Source organism: Serinus canaria, chromosome 21, assembly GCF_022539315.1.
Source record: "Serinus canaria isolate serCan28SL12 chromosome 21, serCan2020, whole genome shotgun sequence".
Taxonomy (NCBI): Eukaryota; Metazoa; Chordata; class Aves; order Passeriformes; family Fringillidae; genus Serinus; species Serinus canaria.
In genome coordinates this window covers 2037912-2064509 of record NC_066334.1, presented here as the reverse complement: position 1 = coordinate 2064509, position 26598 = coordinate 2037912, and the positions used below count along the sequence as shown (strand labels likewise).

The 26598-nt window shown below is 54.0% G+C and overlaps 1 protein-coding gene across 4 annotated transcripts; it reads left to right on the top strand.

Annotated features, from left to right (window-relative positions):
• The first annotated feature begins 1534 nt into the window (after positions 1 to 1534).
• Positions 1535 to 26181, top strand: PLEKHM2 (pleckstrin homology and RUN domain containing M2). Of its 4 annotated transcripts, XM_050982332.1 has the most exons (21): positions 1535 to 1783; positions 11447 to 11553; positions 12127 to 12236; positions 13511 to 13610; positions 14094 to 14181; positions 14639 to 14825; positions 16553 to 16681; positions 17052 to 17111; positions 18978 to 19212; positions 20227 to 21012; positions 21276 to 21345; positions 21425 to 21515; positions 21788 to 21852; positions 22109 to 22197; positions 22781 to 22913; positions 22991 to 23181; positions 23466 to 23531; positions 23995 to 24154; positions 24361 to 24540; positions 24623 to 24739; positions 25100 to 26181. In XM_050982332.1, the coding sequence occupies exons 1-21, from the start codon at positions 1724 to 1726 to the stop codon at positions 25235 to 25237; spliced, it is 3162 nt and encodes a 1053-aa protein (XP_050838289.1). In that variant the 5' UTR covers positions 1535 to 1723; the 3' UTR covers positions 25238 to 26181. The 4 variants fall into 4 exon arrangements, with proteins under 4 accessions (XP_050838289.1, XP_050838290.1, XP_050838291.1 ...); XM_050982333.1 differs by lacking the exon at positions 16553 to 16681 and having other exon boundaries at positions 1539 to 1783; XM_030231476.2 differs by lacking the exon at positions 1535 to 1783 and having other exon boundaries at positions 11499 to 11622.
• The last annotated feature ends 417 nt before the right edge of the window (positions 26182 to 26598 follow it).

Here is a 26598-nt window from a genome sequence, read left to right as displayed (position 1 = left end):
CTGGGCCATTCCTGCAGGGAAAGACCAGGCTTGGCCTGGTGTGGTTTTTCCATCTAAGCCTGAGCTCAGCCCTTTCCTTCCCTGCCAGCAGGTTATTTATGGAGGAAGGGGTGGGAAGGGCAAGGAATGTGCTCCTGGAAGCTGCTGGCTTTTACATTTTTTAATTGCTCTTACTTTCAGTTCCATTTTCAGTTACCAGGGTTGGGTGATGCAGGCGCTAGGCCAGCCCCAAGTCACAACCCTTCACCTCAGCCTCAGGTTTTACTTGTAATTTATCTTAAGCCTTTTCATCAACTCTTCTCTCTGTCCTGTGACAGCAAATGGGGCTTGTATTTGAGGTTTTAAGGAACTGTTCCCATCAGTGGAGGGTTGGGCTGAAACGATGTGGCCCATTTTTGGATCCATGGTGCCACCAGCACAGGGACCCCAGCTAAGAGCTGGATCCCCCATTTCAGGTTGCTAGAGCAGAACTGAAGGAAGCACTGCTGAAGCCCGAGGTGGTGGGGTGCCATATGGGGTGCCATTTTCCCCTCACCACTGATAATTTCCTTTGAAGCCAGCACCCCAAAGTGCAGCAAAGCTGCAGGCTGGGCCCTGGCTGGGTGGCTGGTCGGCACCTCATGTCCCCAAACCCACTGTGTGTCCACTCAGGAAGCACCCAACAGCACTGTCCCCTCCTGTCCCCTGGACTGTGAGGGAACCAACACCCTTTATCCCCCTCACATCCCTCCTTGCTGTGAAAGAACCAATGCCATCTTCTCCTGTGTCCCCTCACTGTGTCATGGCAGTCTCCCAAATGCCATCTCCCCTCACTGAGGTCAGGGCCATGACAGACCCAAGGCCATCTCCCCTCATGCCCCTCAGTGTCCCCAGTGCTATCTCCCCCCACATCCCCTCACTAATCCCAGGGCTGTGAGTGAGCTGTATGCCTCACTGTATGCCTCCCTCACTGTTTTCAACATCATGTCCTCTCATGTCCCCTCACTGAGCCCCGGGCTGTGAGGGACCCAGTCCCACCTTCCCTCACTGTCCGCAGTGGCACATCGCTCGGGTCCCCTCACTATCCTCTCACATCCCTCCAGCTGTCTCCAACGCCATCTCCCCTCAGGGGCTCTTGAGGGATCCACCGCCATGTCCCCTCACGGTTCCTTCGCGGGCTCACGAGGGTCCCCCCGCCGCCGCCATTTGGGGCGGGCTGGGTTCGACCCGGCTGGGCTCGGCTGTGCTCGGCTCCATTCGGCCGGGTAGGGCTCGGCCGGGCCGGGTTGGGCTCCGTTCGGCCCAGTTCGGCTCGGCTCGGCTCGGCTCGGCTCGGCTCGGCTCGGCCCCGTTCGGCTCGCCCGGGCTGGGCCGGGCCCTCATTCACGGGCGGGGCGGTGCCGTTGCCGGCCCGGGGCGGTGCCGTTGCCGGCCCAGGGCGGTCCCCGCCGCTCGCTCCCTCCCTCCGTCCCTCCCTCCTTTCCCGTGACCTCAGTTCCCGGCGGAGCTCGGCCCCAACGCGGCTCGGCTCCGCTGTGCTCACGCGGGGCCCGTTCGCCCCCGCGCCCGGCCATGGCGCGCTGAGCGCCGCGGAGCCGCCAGCCCGGGGCCGGCCGGGGCAGCCGGCAGGACGGAGCCGGCAGGACGGAGCGGGCCCGGCGGGCGGGACGGCGCTCGGCCTGCGCCGGGCGGGCGCGGCGGGCGGCGGCGGCGGCGGGCGGCGGCGGCGGCGGGCGGAGGCGCCATGGAGCCGGCGGAGGTGAAGGACCGCATCCTGGAGAACATCTCCCTCTCCGTCAAGAAGGTGGGAGCGGGAGCACGGCGGGGGCTGCGGACATCGACCCGCGGTGCTGAAAGGACTGGGCCTGGGGACACCCCTGGGCTGCGGGGGTTGGGGACAGCCCTGGGGAACCCCAATGCCGGGGCTGCGGAACTGGGGACTGCCCTGGGGACCCCGCTCTGCAAGCGCTCTGGGCCTGGAGACATCCATGGGGACCCCGCTCAGCTGGTGCTGGGGACAGCTCTGGGACCCCTTCCTGTCCTGTGGCTGAGGGTGGGGCTGTGGGCCTGGGGACCACTCCAGGACCGCCATGGGGACTTCCCTCTGCCCAGGGGTGCCCGTGGGGGCTGTGTCTGCAGACGTGCGGGCTGGGGGACATTCCTGGAGACGCCACAGCCATGAATGTAGGATTGAAGGATGGGTCCCTATGGACCTTCTGCCTGAGGCATGGGGCTGGGGGACAATCATACAGACCCCCACAGCCAAGAAACATCCCAGGGATACTGATGGACTCTGGGACAGGAGCGTGCGGTCAAGGGCACACGGCATCCCCTTTGCCAGAGGTGGACACTTTCAGGAATGTCCTTGGTGACTCCCTGTGCTGAGGGTATAAGGTTGGACACAGCTCTTCTGGTGGTGGGGGTGGCACATCTAGGATGTGGAGTCACCCTGCCAAAGGAACACTGCCAGGGTCACCCCCAGGGCCCTCTGTTTTAGATGGCTGGGATATATTGGGATTCTGCCTGGGATTCCCCGTTTCAAAGGACAGGACCTTTTTTCCTGGGGCTCTGTTCAGGAGAGATTTGGAGTCCAGCCTAAAACCATCTCTGTAGAGGTTCTGCCTTCAGCCAGGCATGTCCTGCAGGGGGCACAGGATAGAGGGGCAGGACCTGGGACATTCTCCCCATTATCGCAGGGAATGTGTGATTCATTCCTGTGCCCTGCTCTGTGCCCTCAAAGCAGTGCTCTGAACATGTGTCCTTCTCACCTTCCCCTTGCCCCTTGCTTCTCCTTGGGTGGTTCCTTAAAGCCCATCCTGGTGGTGGAAACATCTGCGAGCCGGCACAGAGGGGACCGGGATGCTGAAATCTTTGGGATGGCCAAAGGAGAGAATTGTAAGGACATGCTGGAAGTTTGGGGTTGGGCTCCAGTCATGCATGAGCTCCAGTCAACCTTGAAAAAGAACCCCTGCTCCATTTGAGGAGGCAACAGGAGTTTGATTTGTGTTTGTCCCAAGCTTTGGGGCAAAGGCTGTCTGGACTTGCTGTTTTTTCTCCAGTTGTTGGGCTTCCTCTGCCTTATGGAATAGGAGTTTTCCTGTGTTCTGCAGTGTGTCCTGACACAGATTCATCCATGAAAACTTGTTTTATGAAGACCAGCACGAGCGAATTCCTGGTGCTGTTAAGAACGGGATGGCTGGACACTGCCTCTGGGGTGTAGGATGGATGTGCAAACCGCTCCCAGCTTTTTTCTTCCATGGATGACCCTGACCTCTGGTCTCTTGCCTTTTTATCCTCTGAGAATTAAGGATAATCCTATATCTGTCTGGAAATCAGTGGATGTTCAGCCTGTTGTGAGCTCTGTCACAGTGCTCTGCAATGCTCCTACCTCAGTTTCCCTGTATATATAAGGAATACAACTTCCCACACAGGATTGATTGTACCTAATTTATTTGCATTCAGAAAATCCTTGGAAGATCACGTTTGAAAACGCTAAAAAAATCAACATGTTTATTTTAATTACTGTTGTGATTGAAGAGGACTCTTTAGCTCCAGCTCTGCCAGCACACCTTGGCCTGCCCAATCCCTGCCAACTTCTGTCTTGGTCCAGCAGTGAAAATTTTGGGATTTTCTAATCCTGCCTGTTCATCATGCTCAGAGCAAAACTCAGGGAAGTGTAGGAGCCTACTTCAGGCTGATGGAATAATTTCTACCATCCCAATGAAACTAAACTCAGGCCTTGGTGAAATTCCACTCTGCTCTTTTACCCCCAGGATGCAGTTCTCCTTCCTCAGGGAAATCACTATGGAGCCGCTAATTTTTCCTGATGCTTACCCCTTCCACTTCAGCCTGAAATCCCTGATCTTCTTTTTCCCTGTGAGTGGCAAGAGTAAAGTACGAGGTTAAGGGAGCAAGTGGCTTTGTACTGGGAAATCCTACTCCGTCATCCTCGTCTTGAGTAACTCCTTGGCACTGGAATTGTGTCACGGGGCTTGGAGGAGTTTTCCAAGCACCCTGCCTCTGATTTCAGAAGCTTCCTCACAGCGTGGGTTGCTCACTCCTTACCTTCAGCACCGGTGCAGGTGTGCAGTGGAGGATTTGGATGTGTCTGTGGGGATGGTGGGGGTTTTCTTTACTCAGCTGCAGACCCAAAGGGGAGGAAACAATGCCTTATTTTCATGGAGCTGCCCAGGGAAGAGCACCTTGTGCTTGGGAGCCTCGGATGGGGAAGGAGAGGAGAGCAGCACAGCCCTGGAAGGGTTTGACACTCAGGGCTGTGACTGTAGCTGGCTGTGATCTCAGTTTTTGCCAGGTGCTGCTGGATTTTAAGGGTGGGGGATTGGTGCATGTTGGAATCCTGGCTACTGAGAATTTTAGATTTTTTGTGCTGACAGGCACTGATCCCTAAGAGAACACTGCATTTGACTTGAGGTTGTGGAGAAGGCTTCTAAAATTGTATGATAGAACTGCGATTATGGGTGTGTGGGTTTTGTACAAATCCACAGCAAAAAAATGCTTTGATTCCAAGCAAATCCCTCAAACTTCAGTGAACAGGTCTGTTTCTCTTCTTTTCCTAGAAAGACTTGAGGGATGGAGCACAGATGGAAAAGTGGCAAATGTGCTTGGAGAGGATAATTCCAGCTTGTGGGGTTCTCTGTGTGGTTCCCAGGTACCAGGGGTGAAGATCAGTGGTAGCTCTGCTGTGGATTTCAGAGGTGTGAGGTTGGAGGTGTGAAGTCAGCCTCCACTGGAAAAAATAAGGCAAAACACCTAACTTAGACAAAATAGACTTCTCTAACCAGAGACTTGTCAGGAAGTTTCTGCTTTTGGCTTTAGGAGAGGCTGGGAAAGCTCAGCACTGGGGAGCTGGGTCCCTGCTTCAGTTCCAAGGGAATTGGGAGCATGGTTTTGATTCCCCATCTCGTCCTCTGTGTCCTCCCTGGTAGCTGTAGATTAATTCACAGTGTGATGCTTTCTGCACACATGGACAGTATTGTGGCTGTTTAATTTCCCTTTTCCCACTCAGTTCCCCTTCTGCTAAGAGGGCTGTACTCCAGCTCAAATTATTGCACAGATTGCTGCCTAACCCTTGTTTTTTGTGAAGATAGGGCTTTACTGGGGCAAAAGGCTGGGAATAGTCATGTTATGGCTCAATGTGCAGTCCTCTTGTTCACTCAAGTGCTTGTTTCCTTCTAGGAGATGCTGCTGTGTAGGATGGCAGTGGGATGGGGGCAGCTTCCTGATGCTGCCCAGGTGAGCTCTAAACATAGCAGAATTGCCAACAACTTCAAATCCATCCTTGGCCAAGCATCTCCTGGTAGCCAGGAGCTGTCACAGGTTCCCTGGTCCATGAAGCTGGTGGTTTGTGTTCTTTTGGGTGTCCCTGAATTTTCCCTGGGCTCAGGAGAAGTTCAGTGCTCTCCTGCCTGGGATTAGGTGGTGAAAATGCAGTCCTTAAACAGTGTTATTGTTGACAGTTCCAGGAGCTGAATGTAAAATCAGAAAAGAGGTTAGAATCCCAGATTTTGGGACTCCTCTCTGGTTTTCAGGCCGTTGTGCTGCCTTTGAAGGACACACATTGCCATGAACTCAGGAGCAGCCGATCCTTGGTGCATGTCAATCAGGTGGAGCAGTGGTTTTTGCTGACGTTGCAGGAGTTCTTGCCAAAAGCTCTGGCTCTGCTCTGTTTCTGCATGACTTTGGGAAGGTTTCCACTGCCCTCACAGCAAGTTAATGCTGAACCTTTGCTGCCTCTCTCCAGGTTGGATTTTTAGCCCTGTACCTTTGAAATGCCTTTGCAGTCTCTTAAGCTGCTGAGCTCTGCCTTGTGACACCTCTGCTTCTCCTGCACGGTGAGGGAGGGTGGGTTTGGGCATGGCTTAGAGCCCCCGTGTCCTGGAGAGGAGCCGGGAGTGCTGGAGTGGAGCATCCCTACTCAAATCACGTAGGGAGTGTGCTCATCTCTTCCTGGCTGGATTTATTTAGCCCAGCACAGAGGCAGCAGCTCTGGAGATGTAAAAACAGCCAAACAGTCTCTTGCCTTCTGCTCCCTTTTGAGGGGCACCTCTCTGGCTCAAAGACCACAGGGGTTTTGTCTCTGCCAGGGTCTTTCCTCTCCTTCACTCTCGTCTCCCCCGGCCACATCTGTTGCTGCTGCAGGGACCACATGAAGAGGGTAGCCCTGCATGTTCCTTTGCCATGTGTACCAGGCTTGCCAGCTGCCAAAAGCCTGTGGGTGAAGTAGCAGCAATCTCATGGAACTCCTGAGTTTCCATGAAGACAAGACACGGGGGTCACTCAGGTGATTTCAACAAGTCCACAGGCCTTGGTGGGCCTCCAAGGGCTTTGTCTCTGTGGTGCTGTGGTTCTGCTCTCATCACAGCTGTGTATTGCTTGGGTTGCTTGAGTATTTCAAGGTTTATCTCTTTAGAAATTCCTCTTGTCTCATCCCAGTGACCAGGAAACTTCCCTGCTTGGCCATCCAGGAGCCATTCTGGTAGTCACTCTCACACCACCACAGGGCTGGTGGTGATCCAGAGTTTGTCATCCAAATTTCAAGGGGATTGGGTTCTGCAGGTACCTAAACTGATGTTTCTCCTCCATAACACCCAAAATCAGCTCTGTAGCCTGTGATAACATTTTGGGAATTAAAAAATCCCATTTGTTCTCTGTCTAGCACAAAGCATTTTGCTGGAGGAGCAGCCCGTTTAGGAGAATGAATTTGGCCATGGTTTTCCCAAGGAGCTAAAGGAAAGCCTCCAAGCCTCTCTGCTTCTGATTGCACAATTTTGGTGGCTGTTGAGTGATTTCAGCTTTCCCCACTTCTGGTGAACTGGTCCAAGAGGTGTAACTGAATTAAGCAGGGGCTGGAGGCTGTGAGCAGTGGGGAGGGACTTGGAGCCATGGGACCTGGCGTTTGAGAGAGCAGCACTTTGCTTGCTTCTGGTGTTTGCCACTGGACTTGTTGTGGTTTTTTTTTTTCCCCCATAAAATCCATTTTTTCTGTTATGCTGAGTGTGTGACCTTCCCACGTACATTGGTTAGCTCAGGGACCCTGTTCCCCTGCAGCCATTTCTGTGCTCAGCCCCTTCTCTGCTTGCTGTGACAGAGGAACTGGATGCTCCCTAAAAATTCCCACTGGATAAAAACCTATCCTTGTCTGAGTAACACATGGGTCCAGCCTGCTGCAAGCTTTGCTGCTTAGAAATAGTGAAGGAAAGCCCCAGAAAAGCCTTGGGGGCTGTGAGCTGAGAAGTGTATGTGTCCCAGGAGGTGACAATCTTGCTGGCATTGGATTGGGAATGCTTCAAAGCTCAGTGTTTCCAGCAAGGAGCAACATTGCTGTGGGTTTCAGCTTCACCTGAGTCAGGCTCCTGTCTCTCCACGTCTCCAGGTTGATCCAGTGGCACTCGTGGTGTCTTCCTGGCTCTGAATGTGCCTGGTGTGTTTTTTCTAGAAAAACCCCCAAGATCCAAGCAAGGTGCACAAAGTGGGAAGCTGGGCACTGAGGCCAGTGCTGGTTTGTAAGGAGTGTTGAGTCAGATCATGTGTGTGACCTCCAAAATGTCCTGCTAGAAGCTGGAGTTTTAGGGCTTTGTGTTATACAAGTGCATGAGAAAGGCTAGTGCCCCTGCCATGGTATTCAGCCTGCTTTTATGGATGGTATGGAAAACTAGGAGTTTTCCAGGCACAGGAGTTCAGCCTCCTCTTTATCCATTTGCCATTGCATGTCTGTACCCCCTGAGCAGGTGTGAAAGTGAGTTCTGAGGTGTCTGTACTGGCCCTTCCCATGTGTCTTCCCTTGGCACTGAGCTGTCATTGCTTGGGACAAGGTCAGTTGCCCTTTCTTGTGCTCCCTGGAGCTCCAGGATTGCTCCTGAGGGTGCTCACCTCTTCCAGCTGGGGAAAACCCCTCACCTCAGTCCATGTGCTGTGGGTGGGAATGAGGGTTTTGAAGCACCTTTCCAATCCCAGTTAAGGAGCTGAGGAATGCAAAGGGTGTTTGTTGTTCTTCTGCTGTGTTTACCCTGCCAGGGAAATACCAAGCAGAACAAATGAAATGGAATTGATGTTGGAAAGCTGCTGTGAAACATCTGCAGGGCAGATTTACAGAGGGGAGATGTGGACTCAGTTGGGTTGAGGCCAGCCCTGAACAGGTCAGGAGACTATTTCAGTATTCCAGTGAGGTTTTAGAATTACTGAAGGGATTTCACAACCACCACAAGAATGATTAGATTGGGAATGGGCTTTCCAGAACACCTCCCTGATTATTTGTTGGCTTCCCTTGCAACAGAGGAGCTCTGCAGATCAGCCCGAAATCTTCACACTCATTGAGAATCACTGCAGTAATAGGTTATAAAATTGTGCAAGGAAGAGCCTCTCTCATGTGTGCCAGCATTGGGGTGGGGTGTGTTCAGAAAAAAGAACTTGTGATTGATAAACAACAATTAAATCCTCCTCCTCCTCAGTGGGGACTAGGTGTGAGTGTTTCCCAGTGGCAGCCAGGTCTCTTTTCCTGTTGGACTAACTCCCATCTGCTCCAGCTCTCCCAGGTGTGTTCAGCCTGTGGCTGGGCTGTTGTGGCCCTCTCCCTGAGCAGGTTCTGTCCCAGGAGCGCTGGTGCTCAGACCTGGCCAGGGCTGCAGAGTGGTCCCGGTGGCTGGATGGCTGGGATGCCTTCTGCATGCCAGCAGGGCTTCTTTTGGCCACAGGAATGTTTATAAATAGCCCTGGGTCAGGGCTCCAGGCATTGCTGTGCCCCTCAGGAGCATGAGTACTCCATCCGAGCCAGCCATCAGCCCTTCCTTCTGGATTTGGGGTGCAGAGGAGATGAGGGGAAGAGCATCTCTCCAGAAATCCAGGGATGGTTTTTTTAACCCAATTATTTGCCTCCTTCCTGATTCCCCTGCTCCAGCCTGTCTCACTGCCCAGCTGTGTCAGGGAGCTGCTTTGTGGATGCCTCATGGAGTTGGTCACCACCTCCCTGACAGGTCTGACTGCAGGAGGAGAGGCTGGTTCAATTATCCATGTGTGTTGTATAACGACTTACAGGAGACTTCGTATAAACACTCTATAAAATGCCATTTTTGGGGCAGTGCCACATCACTGCTGCCATCACCACATGGATGCTGGGATCATCCCTCATGATGCTCATGGTCGTAATTCCTACAAATTTTCAGCTAGGCATTGAATCTTTGAGAAACAGCACAGCTGGACTTAGTTCCCCAGTTGGGAAAGCTGTTTCATCCTAGCTTTTCTCTGTGTGTCTTCACCCTTCTTCCCAAGCCAGAAACACCTCCCCATCAGCTTCTGCAAGTCCTTCCCCACCCTGGCTGGAGGGATGACTCCACCCAGGAGATCCCAAGGCTTGCTGTGTCTTGTTTCCTCCCTGGTCAGGGTGGCTGGGCAGGGATTCACCTGGCTGGTCTCTTGTGGGAATTGTGCTCCAGCGAGCTGTGCCTGCCCTTGGCTGGGTGCTGGAAGCCTTTGGCCATATTTATTTTGGAGGGATGCTGGGAGTGACACCATCCCTGGGTGCAGTGCTGTATGGGAGCTGTGCACTGGCTGCAGAAAGGAGCATGACAAAGTTCTGAGTTATTCTGGGAGAAAGGAGGAAAGAAAAAAGAGGAAATACTTTTATTTCCTCATCTCTTTTGCTGCCCAGGCTTGGAGTGTCTCTGTCACGAGGAATTCCTCCGGTCAGAGGCACAAACAGGCTCCAAGTTCCCTCCAAACTGGCCTCCCCAAGCTGTGTCTCCTTTTTTTCAGTGGTGAGCTAACAAAATGCCTGATTTATTCTTGTTCCCCCCAGCTGTCCCCCACAGCTGCATTTCCCCAATGCAGCACAGAGCCTGCAGAAATACCCAGAACCTCCTCCAAGGGTGCCCCAGCTCCTTGCAGAACCCACAGCCTGGCTGGGACAAATTGGGAATTTCTGCCTTCAAGTGCTGGCTCATGTCTGTGAGAACTTTGCCTCTGCCTCAATTTTCCCAAAAATGGGATATTTTAGTGAGCTCCAGCTCTTGGACATCATCCCCATGGCTCCATCTATCCATCACCTGAGGGATACGGCTCTAAATTATAGGTTTGTTTCTTCCTCTGATGTACTTGCTGCAGCTTCAAACACTGGCTGCAAGTACCTCCTGAAATTTCTTCAACAGTGGTATTTTAGGACATTTTCCTCTCTGCTTCAGTCTGGGCTGCCTACAAAGAGTGGGAATCTTCTGGAAAAGCTTCCTTTTGAGATAGGAGCTGTTGAGCTGAAATGCTCCAGGTCTCACCTGGGTGTTGTGAAAGCCCTTGAGGATCTCCAGAACACCCACAGGTGCCCCTGCAATCACCACCTGGTTGTGCATCTGCTTCCCCAGGGGACTCACCTGCTGGGACAGGGACAGGCAGAGCAGGGCTGTGCCATCATCAGGGGAGCTCTGGCTGCCATTCTCCAGGCTCAGCAGTTTTCTCTCACCAAAGGGCTGGGACCAGCTCCATGCAGGAACACGCCTGGCTCTGCCATCTTACCTAAGAGCTCCAGAGGGATTCAAGGTCTTTGGGCCAGGAGGGTGCTGGAGCTCGATATGTTCATACCCCTAAGAGTGTTCCCAGGGGCCCTGAGGTGTTCTCTGGCCCCTGGGTAACTGCACATCAAGACTGGATGATTTTTCCAAAAGGAGCTTCTCTAGTAATAATTCTGGAGGAAAAACCTGTTTTGGGGGACAAATCAGATTTGACAAGTACAGTAATGTCAAGTTTTTGGGTTTTACATATCTGTCATCTAGTGAGGTTTGGCAGAGACATGTCAGGTCACTAAAATAACATATGTATTGTCTCTAATATTGTTGGGGCTCAGCTGAGCTGCTCTTGCACGTTGCCAGCAAACAGCCATGGCCTGTCCAGCTGAGATTACATCCCGGGAGAGTAATCTCCCTGCCTGGATGCCAAGGGTGTGTGAGACAGGACCTAAATAGATCCCTAAGCTCTGGGGGCAGGAGGAGGCCTGTGGGTCAGCTGGGAAGGGATAGAGGATTTGGGTGCAAGGGGATTTCTAGGATTTCTAGCAAAACCAAGGAGAGGCCTCATCCATGTCAGACCCAGAAACAGAGCGGAGTTGGGGTTTATTTCTGCTCTGAACCACTTTGTGGTGGCTGCAGAGGAACTACCAGACCCTGCTGTGGTGTTGGCTGGGAGGGAAGAGGCTGCTTACCATCGGGGAAGTTGTTTGTGCAGCCACCATGGCACTGCTGGGCTGTGAGACGTGGGGACCCTGGGCAAGGTTCTCCCTGTAGTTACTGCCTTTAGGGCCCCCTCAAAACCATCAGCTACCCCCATAAGTAAAACCTGCAACAGGGTTTAGCAAGCTCAGAGATCACAAAAAACTGTTCAGTGCTGAATGTGAGGGTTTTGGCACCTCCACCTGCTCCTCGTGGGCTGGAGAAGGGCATTCCAGCCATCTCATCTCTTCTTTTTGCAGCTGCAGAGCTACTTTGCTGCCTGTGAAGATGAGACACCAGCCATCAGAAACCATGACAAGGTCCTGCAGCGGCTCTGTGAACACCTGGACCATGCTCTGCTCTATGGGTGAGCCTGGAGCCCTCTCTGGGGTGCTGCTGTCCCCATGGAAGAAGTCTGGTGTGGAGCCTCAGTGTGGTATTTTCGTGGTCCCCTGTGTGGTATTTTTGGGGGGGAAAGATGAATCTGACTGCATGTTCTTAGAATGCTAATTTATTATTTTATGATATCATATTATATTAAAGAATACTATACTAAAACTATGCTAAAGAATAGAGAAAGGAGACTTACAGAAGGCTTAACAAGATGATAATGAAAAACTCGTGACCAGAGCCAGAGCTTTGACACAGCCTGTGATTGCTCATTAAGTTAAAACAATTCACATGAAACCAATCAAACAACCACCTGTTGGATAAACAATCTCCAAACCACACTCCAAAGCAGCAAAACACAGGAGAAGCAAATGAGATAATATTGCTTTCCTTTTTCTCTGAGGCTTCTCAGCTTCCCAGGAGAAGAATCCTGGGCAAGGGGATTTTTCCAGAAAATATGACAATGACACCTCAGCATGGGGAAAGCATCTAGGCAGGCATGGGGGTGGAGCTTTTGCTTAATTTTCCTCTGGGATTTTTCTTTCTCCAGGCTGCAAGATCTTTCATCGGGGTACTGGGTGCTGGTGGTTCACTTCACACGCCGGGAAGCCATCAAACAGATCGAAGTGCTGCAGCATGTGGCCACCAACCTGGGACGCAGTGAGTATTCAGTGTCCCCAGCTCTTGGTTTGGGGACACCTGGGGAGGCCCAGGTTGTGCTGAGGAGTTGGGGCTGCTGGTGGATCGAGGGAGCCATTGGGATCCAGTCCCAGGCAAAGGAATCACAGAATCATTAAAGTTGGAAAGGACCTCTGAGATTATTGAGTCCTACCATTAGCCCAGCACTGCCATGTCCACCACCAAGCCACGTCCCCAGGTGCCACATTCACACGTAGTTTGAACATTTCCAGGCATGGTAATTCCACTGCTTCCCTGGGCAGCCTGTGCCAAGGAGGTGGGAGTGCTGCCATGACCATGTGTGGTCTCTGGAAATAATGTCACTGTGCCTCGGGGTCAGGTGCTGAGGTGTAGTCTGGCTTCTGCTGCCCTGGAACCCAAGAGCCTGTGCCCTCAGGAAGGGTTCCAGACAGATGGGAGTCCTTTGGGGCCATGACCTCAGGAAGAGTTCCTGGCAGAGGGTAGCACTTGGGAGGGATGGGAGTCCTGCAGGGCCGTACCCTTGGGAAGGATTCCTGGCAGATGGGAATCTTGCAGGGCCATGCCCTTGAGAATGGTTCCTGGCAGATGGGAGTCCTGCAGGGCCGTACCCTTGGGAAGGATTCCTGGCAGATGGGAATCTTGCAGGGCCATGCCCTTGAGAATGGTTCTTGGCAGATGGGAGTCCTGCAGGGCCATGCCCTTGGTAAGGGTTCCTGGCAGATGGAAGCATCCTCTCTCACCCCACATCTTGCTGTAGCAGTTATGTGTGTGCTTCTGCATTTTCCCTGCTCCAAGTTGTCCATAGCAGATCTTTGGGACCATCGAGGCCATTTTTGATGCAAGACCATGCCCAGATCCTCTGTGCCTGCTTATCCAAACACCTGCCTTGTCCTGGGCCTGTACTGGTGAGAGCAGAGCTGAGCACAGGCTCTACTGTCACCTCTCTCTGCACCAGAATTTGTGTCAAATCTCACCTGGGCTGATTCATGGCAATTCTCCCTCTGCCTCTCCCGTCTCCCGGCATTTCTGGCAGGGCTCCCATCTTGCTGGAGAGACACAGTTGTGTGGCTACTTCTTCAGCTGTCTCTCACCAATTTTACTTCAAATCACGAATCTCTCACTGGCATTTCTCCCCCTGTGATTTCCCTCACAGTTGCTCCCCTCAAATGATACGAATGAATGATCTGAGGGGTTTTAACTAATTTGTGACTATTTTTAGGCTTGTGTCACTTCTCAGGTGTTTCCAGATAAATATCTCTGCTCTCTGTTTCCAGGCCGGGCCTGGCTGTACCTTGCCCTCAATGAAAATTCCTTGGAGAGCTACTTGAGGCTGTTCCAGGAGAACCTCAGCCTGCTGCACAAGTACTATGTCAAGTGAGTATCCCAGCTCCTTCTTAGGGCAATGTTTGACATCCCTCCTGATCAGAAGCCAGCCTGAATTTGTCAGTGGGGGACAAGCAGTTGATCAGGGTTTGATTTTTTTCCTTGTGGGATTTACATGGCTAATTTAAGGGTCCTAGATGTGAATACAGTGTCATCTTATTTCTATGAGGCCCTACAAGCATTTCTTCTAGTTCCTGCTTTTACTCTGCAGTCCCCTTTATATTTTTCCACGATTTCCAAGGAGCTGCTGAGCTCCTGTCCAGGCACCAAGCTTTGCTGAACACCTGGAAATGTGGCTGTAGCTCAGTTTGGGGACAGCATGCAGTGGCTGCCCACAGAGGCAAGGAGTGGGCTGCCAGCTCCAGAGCTGATCTATGGCAGCTCGGAGACGCCCCCAAAGAAACAGAAGGGCCCTTGTAGCTGCTCTTCCTCTTTCCCTCATCTGTAAAGCTCTTTTGTTCCTCCCTGTGGCAGGAACGCCCTGGTCTGCAGTCATGACCATCTGACCTTGTTCTTAACACTGGTGTCTGGACTGGAGTTTATCCGCTTTGACTTGGACCTGGTGAGTGTTTGATCTTTCTCCCAGCTCTGGGAGAGTGGGAATGTGGAGCAGGGGAAATCCAGGGTGGGACGGGTCCCTCTGCTTGGTCCAGGGTGGATTTTCAGCTGAAAATGTGACACTGATGATTTTGGGAAAGATTTCTTTGGGGATCCAGCAATAGGATTTATTCCTGTTCCTCAGTTCTTCACTGCTTGGAGGAGGAACAAGGTAGCTGCAGGGCAGATTGATGGGGATAAAGGAACTGAGCTCTGCAAGTGTGGTACAAAACCCTGGTGTCCCTCCAGAAAACAGAAATCCACTGGATAACCCTTGGTAAAACCACTGGGTTTCCTCTGAGATGGACACTGAGAAGGGGCCTTCAAGGGGCAGTACCAACCTTTAGGTGGGGTGGCATTTCCCCCCAGCTGTACCAGTAACAGTGACTGCAGCCTGACTCTGAGCACTCCCTGCCCTGCAGGATGCTCCATACCTGGATCTGGCCCCGTACATGCCGGATTACTACAAACCTCAGCACCTGCTGGACTTCGAGGAGCGCCTGCCCAGCTCCGTGCACGGCTCTGACAGCCTCTCCCTCAACTCCTTCAACTCTGTCACCTCCACCAACCTGGAATGGGACGACAGTGCCATTGCTCCATCCAGTGAGGGTCAGTGGGGTTTGGGCACAGTGTGGGCAGGGCTGTGTTCTTCCCACATCCCCTTCAGATAAGGCAGCAGATTTTAGTCTGGAAGAGACCAAAGCAGGAGACCCAGCAGCCAGGCTGGGAGTCTCTCCTGTATTACATTCTTGGGAGACAGGTTAAACCCATTCCCCCTTGTCCTAAGAGTTTTAAACAGAAAGGTGCGAAATTTAGATTAGCTATTAAGAAGAAATTCTTCCCTGTGAGGGTGGCGAGGCCCTGGCACGGGGTGCCCAGAGCAGCTGTGGCTGCCTCTGGATCCCTGGCAGTGTCCAAGGCCAGGTTGGATGGGGCTTGGAGCAGCCTGGGACAGTGGAAGGTGTCCTGCTCATGGCAGGGGGTGGAATTGGGTCAACTTTAAGGTTCTTTTCAACCCAAACCATTCTGTGCTGATTCTGTGCCTCAGACTGGGAGAGAAGGACATTCCCTGCAGGCACCCTGGGCCACATTCCCATCCTGAGGGTTTTAGCAGGAATTGGAGGGCTCTCCGCACAGAGTAAAGGCCATGCCTGTATCTGAATGTGGCTTCCAGGTCAGCAGGGACACAGGGCTGCAGGGAAGGTTTTTAACTGTTTGTTTGGCAGCCCAGAGACCCACGTGTGCTGGCTCTGGAGGGGAGTAGTTTCCAGAGTCTTCTCTGTGTCTTCAGTCTGGGAGAAAGGCAGCCAGTGGTCTCAGAGGTGTTAGTTTTCCCTCTTGATACATCTTGAGCAGCCTGATAAATTGTCCTACCCACCCCCTTATCCCTTCAGAGAGGCTGGCTGTTGTTCCTGATGAACTGGGCAGACACATACCTTGTGTCTGTGCCATGAGTGCGCTGCACCCAGAGCAGGGAGCTCCTGTCCTGCACCCACCACGTTCACATCAAGCAGCAGCTCTGCTGATGCTGTTCCTAATCCCAAATGCATTGGTCCTGTCCTGGTTTTTATGTCAGTTTGAGCAAAAGGGATTGTGGAATAGAGTTGGAATGGAATGAACTGTTAGATGGATGCAGAGAATTTGGGCCTGAGCCCACACACAGGTGAGTTTCCTCAAGACAAGGGTCACCAGGTGCCTTTTATGAGCAAGACAGAACCTGCAGGTATGCTGAGAAGGAACAGCCTGGAATGGGCATTGGAGTTGTTTTAACAAAAGACTTGGAAGCACAGCACTGGTTTGGGGTCACCACATGTGCACTCAGGGAAGGGTTTGATTTTAGGAACTTGCTCCTGCCAAATCTCCAGCATCCCAGGAAAGTTTGAGACAGCACAAGGACCCTAGAAATAAAAATCACAGAGGAAGGTTCTCTGTCCCCAGAGATTTGGCATAAGCAGTTGTGTTCACCCCTGGGTTTGCATTCCTGCTTCTCCCTCAGCAGAGCATGGCTTCTGCCAGACATCTCCTGCCTGTCCCTACCACTGGGTGTCCCTGGCCTTCTGGTGGATGGCTGCTTAAAGCTTGAGAGAAGAGGGCTTTGGAGTAAAGATCCAGGAGATTTTGGAGATGGATTTTGTGTTTGGCATCATCTCAGCCTTTTCCATGTGTCCAGGCAGTGGCTGTGCTCTGTGTCTCAATCTCCCTGTGCAGAGAGGGATTTGGTGCTGATGTAGGAATGCTGGACCAGGACCCAGGAGGGCAGGAATGGCTGCTCCTCCTCTGGTGTGGACGAATTTAACTTTTCCCTGTAACTATTACCATGCTCATCATTTCAACAGGAGCGTGTCTCTACTCTGAGAGTGTGGGTGGAACTGGGGATTGTAGGATCAGAGGACAAGTTTTCCCCTTTAATCAGATCCCTGGGTTTGCAAACACTCATGAGTCAAACATCACAGTATCTATGGGAGGTAAGTGTGAAGTGGGGAAACTGAGGCACAGAGAGATTAAATTGCTTCCCAGAGAGGATCAAGCCCTAGGTGACACTGTTTATCTGGTTTAGCTTCCCAACAGCTTGAATAATGGGGCCTTGACCCTTCGCTGGTCCCTTTGTAGCTCCTGAACACGGGGTGTTCCAGAAGGAACAACCACTAGTGAGCTGGTTTCCATTCACTTCCACATTCCCTATTTTCTCATGTGTTTCAGATACCAGTGGGCAATTGTTTTGTTTCTCCCCATTCCCATCTCCCTCCCCAAATCCCCTTCACACTCTCCCCTCTCCCCACTTCCCTCCCCACTACCTGTATTTCTAATCCTGAGTTTTATCCCTCATTCTTGTAGATTATGATTTTGGAGATGTCTTTCCAGCAATGCAGACCATGCCCAGCAGAGACTGGGAAGGTGGGACACGCTCAGCTCTTACAGCATTTTTGTTTTCTGTCTGCATTGCTGCCCCCTGAGCTTGCTGCATGTTCCCATGTTTGTTTCTTTAACAACCAACTGCCCTGTCCTGATGGAATTCTGTGCAGGCCCAAAATGTGGGATGTGCCAGCTGCCTCATGCCATGGATTTCCTCTTTGGGGTAAAGCACACAGCGTGCTGACTGAAAAATTGATCCACCATCATTGGTTTCCTGAAAGCCCTGGAAAACAGCTGAACTAATTCTGCTGCCTTTAATTTTGGGCATTTTGCAGGGATTAATTTGGGAGGTTTTGTTTTCCCTGGATCATCCTGTCCTGTGTCAAAACTTCTCCCATGAAGCCACAATATCCAGCACATGGGTCCGTTTGGGGTCACTACATTTGTTACTTTTATTAATTTTACCACTTTTTAAACCCACTTACCAGCTACCTCTGGCCTTTATGGCCAAGAGCACTTGCCCATCTTAAAGGAATTTATTCTTCTTCCACATGCAGCCCCTGTGCATATCCTGCACTGGAGCAGCATCCTCTCTGCTTCACCCCAGAGGAAACACACCACACTCCATCCTTTGCAGCTCAAAGCTGGATGGAGCCTGATGGGACCACCTGAATATTTGGGGACTATTTGGGCAAATCTGCCTGAATTCCACGTGGATTGCTCTCGGGCTCTAACACATTCTCTCTAACCTTCTTTCTTACCCCACGCACAGGGATGTCACAGAGGTGGTTTAACCTGTCCCTGGAGGGTACAAACCAGATTTCCAGACCCAGGGTGCAGCCAACAGCTCCAGTGGTGGTGTTGGGTGGAGGCTGAAGCCCAGGGATGCTGGGGGAAAGCAGATCCCTCTGGATTTGAGGATATAAAACCCAATTGACTTCCCTGGTAGAGCTCACACTGACTCTCGCTGCTCCAGGGCAGCTTTTTCAGTGAGAACAAAGTGGAGTTTTGGAATCATCCAGCACAAACTTCCTGGATTAGAGTTTTACAAGAGGTTTCATTTTCCTCCTCAAGTCCTACATCCAAAATCAGTTTGCCAGGGCTGGGTTCTCTTCCCAAGGGGTCTTTTTAGCTGGCTGTGGAAAGGAATCAGAATCATGGAATGGTTTGGGTTGGAAGGGACCTTAAAGATCATCTCGTTCCAATCTCTTGTCATGGGCAGGGACACCTTCCACTAGACCAGGAATGGTGCTGGAGAAGAGAAGGGCATGGATAACTTTCCTTTAACCATGATTTTGGATGAATAATAGATAATAATAGTCCAAGCATGACTCCTGCAGCCCTTCTCCTCTGCTCTCTTTCCCTCTGAAGACTAACACGGGCCCAGCTGTTTGTGCTCTGCCCTGTCTGTGCTGCCTGCTGAATGCTGTGTCCCCTCTCCAGCACACTCCAGCCCCCACATGTGTCTCATGTGAGCAGAGGAGAGCAGCCAGCTTTGCCAGGATTGCTGCTCCATGGGCTGGCTCTTTGTCTGCCCTTCCAGCTGAGCAGGCACCTCCCCACGGCCACGGCAGGGGAGAAGCAGCAGCCTCATGGCTCGCTGTCACCTTGCTCAGGAGCAATGGCCCCAGGTCCCCTCAGCACCTCCCACAGACACCACCTCTGCTCTCCATCTGGCTGCTGGCTCCTGGGTGACTGAGCTGCTGTGTCCAGGCATTCTCTGAACTGCAAGAGGGGGTGCAGGGTCTCATGCTGGCCTCCTTGTCCATCCTCCCCAGGAGCTGCTGGCAGTGCCAGCGGCGTGGTGCCCACAGAGTGCCCCGAGCCCCCGGTGCGTGGCTTGGCTTGATCTGGCTGCGTCCAGGAGCCCAAGCTGGGGTTGATCCGCTCTCCCACCCTGTCCTACAGACGGGGACCTGACGGACACGCTCAGCTGCCCACGCTCGGCCACCTCGGAGCCCAACGGCGGCAGGGCCGCGGCGAGGAGCCCCACGCAGCGCCACAACCCCTTCAACCAGGACAGGGCCGAGGTGCCGTCCTCCGCCGACACCACGCCGGTGCACGTGGCTTCCCGGGACAGGGCAGAGGCCACCCCCGAGGGAACGGACCAGTCCGAGAGCTGCACGGAGCTGGAGGTCATCAGGTAGGGACACAGCTGCTGGCCTCGGAGAGTGGCAGATGTTGAGGATGTGCCACCTCTTCTGTCCCAGCGAGGACGGTGTTTGTGCTGCAACGTTTATTCAGCCCGGTGGGGCTGGGCTGTGTCCCTTGGGCTGATTCCACATCACCCCCTTCCCCTGTCAGTGTGTGTCAGAGGGTTCAGAGTAATCCGTGAGCGGTTATTTGGAGCTCTCTCCAGCTGGTGGCAGCTTTGCAGCAGCTCCGGGGCTTGGATCTTGTCTCCCATCCTTTTCCTCCTCCTGTTTGTCAGTGAGCTGTGGCCTAACCTGTCGTGGGAGATGCCTCTGCAGAGCTCCTGGCCGGGGTTTGGGTGTTTGACTCCTGCAGGGGAGATCCCCAAGGGATCCCTCAGAGCCCTCAGTCCAGACAAAGAGCTCAAGGCTCTGTCTGCTCACACCCAGTGATGGGGACTCCCCAAACCCGCCCAGCAGGGCTGTGCTGGAGCAGAGGAGCTGGATTTTACACATCATCCCACATGGGAGACACAGGGAAGGGGAGCACTGGGCTTGCTTCCCAAACAGGGGTGACCTGGCAGGAGTTTGGGTGCTGCGGGTGCCAGAACACTTCCGCAGCACATCCTGGTGTGGTCCAACCTGCATTTCCCTCTCCTGGCAGGTGGGGACACAGCATTGCCACCTTCAGAAACCTCCTCCCTTCCCAGCTTCTTGATCTCAACCAGGGATTTCTCCCATGTCACTTCAGCACCACAACCATTTGTTGTTTTTCCTTTACAGCTGAAAGAAAGCCCAAGCTGCTGTGTCAGCAGCTTTTTGGGATAGGTAGGAGAAAATGCCCATAGCTTGTCTCATGAAAAATGGCACAGAGATGGGGGCTCTACATGGCTGCACACTGAGCAATGTTCCTGATTAGAAAGATTTCTCTGCAATAAGGAAAATTGCGAAGGAATGTTGTTGGACCCCTGTGCATATTGCAGAGTCTAAACAGGCACAGTGGGTGACGTTCTTCTCTCCCATAGGTTAGCCAAGAAGAAGAAGACCGGCAAGAAGAAGAAGGTGAAGCCTGAGGAGGTGGTGAACAGCCCGGCGCCTGCAGCGCCCGAGGCCAGTGGGGACAGCGGCATCAATGGGCTCAGCGACAGGGAGGAGCCACCGAGGGACGGGGAGGGGGACAGGGAGGAGCCGCCGAGGGACGGGGGCTCTGCTGCCCCGGGCGGGCCAGAGGAGGGCGGGGAGCGCGCTGCCCTTGGCCCGCTGGCCCTGCGCATCCCCGAGATGAAGGACACGTCCATGGAGAGCGTGGGGCAGCCCCTGAGCAAGGTCATGGACAGGCTCAACGGGCAGCTGGACCCCGGGGGCTGGAACGCCACCCTGGAGCCCCCCGGGCAGCCCTTTCGGACTGACACGCCAGGGGAGACCCCGGATGGATCGTCCTCTGGCGACTTTAGCGAGGGGATTTCAGCCCCCATGGACTTCTACCGATTTACCGTCGAGAGTCCAAACGCTGCTGCACCAGGTGGTGGCCACCATGACCCTCCAGGGCCTGGCCAACCGCCACATGTTTCTGGTAGCCCTGAGGCTCCTGAAGAAGAAGAAAGCAGAGAGGGAGAAGCAGTTGGGGCAGTAGAGGAGTCTGAAAGGGCGAGTGATGAACCTCAAACTAGCCAGACAGAAACCACCAACCCGCAGGCTCTCTGTCAGCGCAAGAAGGAGCAGCCCAGCCCTTCCCTGAGCAGCGCTGAGGACTCTGGGGTGGAGGAAGGACAGGGCAGCCCCTCGGAGCTGACCCATCCCTCCGAGTTCAGGTGAGGATGGGTTTGCTCAGCAGGGAGAGCATCTTCAAAATAATCTTGAGCTCAAGTTGACACCTTTCCCTTTGTCCTCGGTTTGGGGGACAAAGCCCATCCTTTTCCAGGATGAAGAGAAGGCACAAAGGGTCAGGAAGAGAGGGTCTTGGGGAGCTAACAAGTGTCCAAATCGTGGATCTGTTCAACAAAGAAGGGGATTGCCCTTCCTGGACTCACCCAGCCTCACATCTATGTCCATCCTCTGCTGTCTCTCTCCGCAGGGTGGATAACAACCATCTCCTCTTGCTGATGATCCATGTCTTTCGGGAGAATGAGGAGCAGTTGTTCAGGGTAAGGGGTCTCCATCAATTAAAGATCAGCTCTGTGCCTGCATCAGCCCAGGGCTGAGAGCTCCTTTCTTTCCATGCAGATGATCCGAATGAGCACAGGGCACATGGAAGGAAACCTGCAGCTGATCTACGTCCTGCTGACAGATTGCTATGTGTACCTGATCCGGAAAGGTATCTCATCCCGACAGCCTCTGGGCTCAGTGGCAGGGAGGGAGGCTCCATCCATGGCCTGTCCATGGATTAGGCCATCATTGCCTTCACTGCCAGTACCCTTGAGTCCCCTGGTCACAGCAGGGAGCTCAGATTGACTTGTCCCCCAGGAGCCCTGGGACAGATGTCCCATGGCTCTGTGCTGCCTGGGCTCGGTTTTCAGGTGCGTCCCTGCTGCTGCTGCAGAGGGGGTGCAGTGCCCCCCTTCACGTGGCTCTCTGTGTCTGTGCCAGGGGCAGCAGAGAAGCCATACATGGTGGAGGAGGCCGTGTCCTACAACGAGCTGGATTACATCTCGGTGAGCCTGGCCAGGGGGGCAGCTCTTACCTGTCCAGGGGTGAGGGCGTGTTTGTGTCCATGGGGAGTGTTCTGGGCAGTGAACTGGGAGAGTTGGCTGTGATGCCCCTTCCAGTGCCACATCTGTGGGTGCTCATGTCTTTGCATGGGCAGCAGAGTGACCACTGACCCTCTCCCTGGGCCAGAAGCCCAGTCAGCCCTGCTCTGTTGCCCCTCATCCTGTGCCTGGCTTCCCTAACCATTGCTGTGTGGCACAGGTTGGGCTGGATCAGCAGACGGTGACCCTGGTGTGCACCAACCGGAGGAAGCAGTTCCTGCTGGACACTGCCGACGTGGCACTCACCGAGTGAGTGGGGAACTGGAGCACAGAACTCCGGAATTCTTGGACTTGGGGACAGTGGGACATTCCAGAGACAGCCCTTCATGACAGTCCTGCCACCCATGAGGGGGTTGGGGGCTGGTTTGATGCTACTGGCTGAAGCCATCTGACAGCTAGAAATGCCTCAGGCACGGATACAGCCACAGTGTCTTCCCTGGATCAAGAGTTACTCCATCCCTCAGTCTGAGCTTTGGGACTCTGGGCAATGCAGACCACGTGTCATTTGTGTCACTTGGCATGAATAGGGATGAGCTCCAGGGCATGTCCCAGGTCTCTGTGTGCTGGTAGCTCAGGGAGGTGACCATCAAGCCGTACTGGGATCTGTTCTGGGATGAGTGACCACCTCTGGGCGCCACCTGTCTCCTTTCTGGAGTTCAGCCTTTGCAGCCTCCCATCACCTTTGGTCTGTAGGTTGATTTTGCAACTCTTTGGTCTGGAAGACCAGAGGCTCATGGTTAAGGGGAGATGATGCCCTTGGACACTAGCGTGTATGAGGGAGATGAGGGGCTGTTTGCCCCAGCCTTGTCAAAGATCTCTGTCTTCCTCTCAGGTTCTTCCTGGTCTCCTTGAAGTCAGCCATGATCAAAGGGTGCCGGGAGCCCCCTTATCCCAGTATCCTCACGGATGCTACCATGGAGAAGCTGGCACTTGCCAAGTTTGTGGCACAGGAGTCCAAGTGTGAGGTGAGTTCAGATATCACCACCATCACTGCAGGTGACGAAGGCTCACAGGAGACTCCCTTGACTTCTGGTTCTTACAGGCCTGCAACGTGGTTGTGCGTTTCTACGGCCTCGTTCACTGGGAGGACCCCATGGATGAGGCACTGGGACCTTCCAGCAGCAGCTGCTCCTCTGCGGAACACGCCGTCACTAAGGATGGCATCCTGCACTACAAGGCAGGCACCTCCTACCTGGGCAAGGAGCAGTGGAAGCCCTGCTTCGTGGTGCTTAGGTGGGCACTGGGGCTGTGGGGCAGGGCTGGGGTCAGACAGGGCTCTTGAGAGAAGGTGCTGCGAGCAGTTTGCTGCCAAGAGCTGCCTGGGAGGAGGAGAGGACTCATCTTGCCACCTAAAGGGGCCAAGCTACCGGTTTGGTGGCTAAAGCCACAGTTTGTGGGTGCCCAGCAGCAGGAATGTGACCCCTCAGGGCTGCAGGGGTGGCTGTGAGACCAAAGGCAGGGGATACCAGAGCTGGGCTGACTCCAGTTATCTCCTCTCTTATCTTCCCAAACGACAGCAATGGGATCTTGTACCAGTACCCTGATCGCACGGATGTCACCCCTCTGCTCTCCATCAACATGGGGTGAGTGCCTGGTAGGAGACAGAACCCAGACTCCATGGGAATCTGGGGAGCAGGAGCTACTTGGGATGTCCAGGAGGGGTTCCAGGCTGGATCATGGCCTGGTCCATGCTGCAGGAATCCCGGCTGCTCCTGCCTGGGGACAGGTGCCCATTTGTTTTGGCTCCAGTGCAGGCACTGGAAATGGGCTCATTTCCTTCCTTAGAAGAGGCCGTGGCCTCTGAAGGGTGATGCATCCCTCCAAGAGCCCTGCTGGGAGATCCACTGTACTCAACTCCAGTTTTCCTGTAATGTGAAGAGCCTGGAGATGGTCCTTGGAGCAATCCCAGGGGATATCACGGATGGGGAATGAGTGTTTGTTGGGAACAGGGATGAGGTGCTGCCCAGGGAGGGCAGTCAGAGGCTGTTCTCAGGCTCGTGCTGGTCCATCCATCCCGCTCATCTCCATCCTCCCCCTCTCTCCCAGTGGCGAGCAGTGCGGGGGATGCCGGCGTTCCAACACCACCGACCGGCCCCACTCCTTCCAGGTGATCCTGACAGACCGGCCCTCCCTGGAGCTGAGCGCCGAGAACGAGGAGGACATGGCAGACTGGATGCAGTACTTCTGTCAGGCTGTCTCCAAAGGGGTGAGCTGGGGACAGGCCCCAAGCATGGGTGCTTTGGCCCCCTCCTTTGCCCTGAGCCCCTTTGGTGCTGCTGAAGGGAGCAGGAATGTCTGTCAGGATGGAGCAGGCAGCTTTATCCTGAGCCAGGAGGGTTTCGCCACAGGGCACCCCATGGAGATGCGGCTCCTTCATGCCAGGTTTTAACCCTCCTTCCCCACCCCATGCAGGTGATCCCCCAGGGTGTTGCCCCGACGCCGTGCGTTCCCTGCTGCCTGGTGCTGACAGATGAGAAGGCTTTCACGTGCCATGAGGACTGCCAGACCAGCTTCTTCCGCTCGCTGGGCACCGCGGAGCTGACCGATGTCACCGCCGTCTCCACGGAGGCTGGCAAGGAGTACTGCATCCTGGTGAGGGCAGGGCTCTGGTTCTGCTGGTCTGGGGCTGGGTGAGCACCCAGTGCTGACACCTGGCCTCTCTCTCGGTGTTTAGGAGTTTGCTCAGGACAGCAAGGAGTTCCTGCCCCCCTGGGTCCTTTATTTTAGTTGCACTACAGAACTGGAGAGGTTCCTGTCAGCACTGAACATCGCGTGGAGGAACATCTACCAGGTGAGCATGTGGGGCTGCCTCACATGCTCACATGCCTTTCTTTTCTCCCTCCTCATAGAGTGAGGGAGACCAGAGGGATGAATTTGTCCCTGGATGGTGAACCCAGATTTCCCACAAAGGGCAGGAGAGCCAGGGAGCTCCTCTGGCTGCATATAATCACAGGATGTGGGATTTAGAGGCTGGCAAGACAAGCCATGAGCACCCAGTGCTGGCAAGGGGAGTGGGAGGGATGTGGGTCAGCCCCACTGTCACCATATCCATGACAAAGGCAGCCTGCCCATGTGGGTTTGAGGTGGTTTTACAGCAAGACAAAGTGAATGTTGTCTGTTCCCCTCCTGGCACCCCACACCCGTGTTTCAGGTCGATCTCCAGCACAAGGCCATTCTGGATGCTGCTGTGAAGAAGAAATGTGAGGATGCCCAGAGCCTCATCGACAGCGCCTGGCAGCGCAGCGACAGCCTCTGCCGGGGCCGGGCTGAGCGAGACCCCTGGTGTTAACCCTGCCCAGAGAGGACAGCTCACGGGGGCCCATTTTGGGGATCAGGGCCTGCATCTGGGCAGCTGACACCCCAAACCCTCCTGCCATGCTTGGTCCCCATCAGGGTCGTGCCTGCAGCGTGGACCCCGCGCTTTCCACCTAGCCAGGGACATCCGGCGTGGTTTGGGGAGCAGCCAGATGCTTCACCACCTGCACCTTCCTCCTTGTCCAGCTGCCGCAGGGCAAATAATTTGCCTTTCACAGAATAATGTCCCAGTAGTAGTGACAGAGAGGGTGGGAGCGGGGTGGGCTGGGACAAGCATCCCCGTTCTGCTGGGGAGCAGGACTGAGGACTTGTTCATTTTCGAACAGGGTCAGGGTCAGGGCGAGGTGGGAACACTCAATCGCTACCGTGCATGTTTTGTTGCTCATACAATCACCGCTGTGCTGGGAGGAGGAGTCGGCAGCGCCCCGCCTCCTCCTCCTCCTGGAGAGCTCGCCCGGAGCCTCTGGACTCCACTGAACCACTCTCAGCCTGTTAAGGACACGAAGAAGGAACAAGGCCAAATATTTGGCTTAAATATGGTTTTAGGAGATCTCAGCTGCCGGTTTGTGGTTTTAGTGCTGATCCTGTGCACTGGGGGAGAAGAGATGGAGTCCCATGTTCTTCAGGTGTCCTGAGGGACATTGTCATGTGGCTGCCACCAAACACATCCCCATCTCCTCAGCTCACTGCATCTGAGGCCAGCAAGGATCCATCGCCACTTGCGCTCCACAACGAGCACTTTGGGGCACAGCCCCAGCTTTTAAATAATATTATTAATAATAATAACCTGGAGACCTTCTCATGTAATATAAGTTCACGGGGCCTTTTTCTGGGAGGAAACATACGTGACTGAATGTATATGTACATACATTTGCTTCCTTTCCCCCCCTCCCCAAATAAATAGACCTTGGTAACTCAGCCCTGGCCCCACACCAGATTTTGCCACGGGGGCTGCTGCTCCTCCTGCCTCCTGCTGTCACTTTGGAGCCTGTGGGACGGCTCTGGGCAGGCAGAAGGCGGGATTTGGATGAAAAGAGGGGAGGACATGCCCCTTGAGCTCAACAGTGTTTACCCTGCAGTGGGACAGGTTTGTGGCTTCACCTGGGAGTTACCCATCAGGACACAGAGTCTTCATGCTTTTTCCTTGCTTTTCCCTGGATCCAGGAGATATTCCCAGTCCCCTGGGTGTAGGAGATTTAGTCTAGTCTAGAAAAGAAAGAAACAGCCTTGGGGCCAGCCCCCAGCATCACCCACTGTCCCCGTAAACCTTCCTTGACTTCTGACACCGAAAAGTGTAGGGGGACACTGGGATAGCCACTGGCAGGGGAGGAGTCT

Bases quoted from the DNA above. Each gene is read 5' to 3' on its own strand.
- PLEKHM2 (XM_050982332.1), top strand. From the start codon at position 1,724: ATGGAGCCGGCGGAGGTGAAGGACCGCATCCTGGAGAACATCTCCCTC. The intron at 13,611-14,093 runs GTGAGTATCCCA...TCCCTGTGGCAG, and splicing joins CTGCACAAGTACTATGTCAA to GAACGCCCTGGTCTGCAGTC. The intron at 14,826-16,552 runs GTCAGTGGGGTT...TCATTTCAACAG, and splicing joins CATTGCTCCATCCAGTGAGG to GAGCGTGTCTCTACTCTGAG.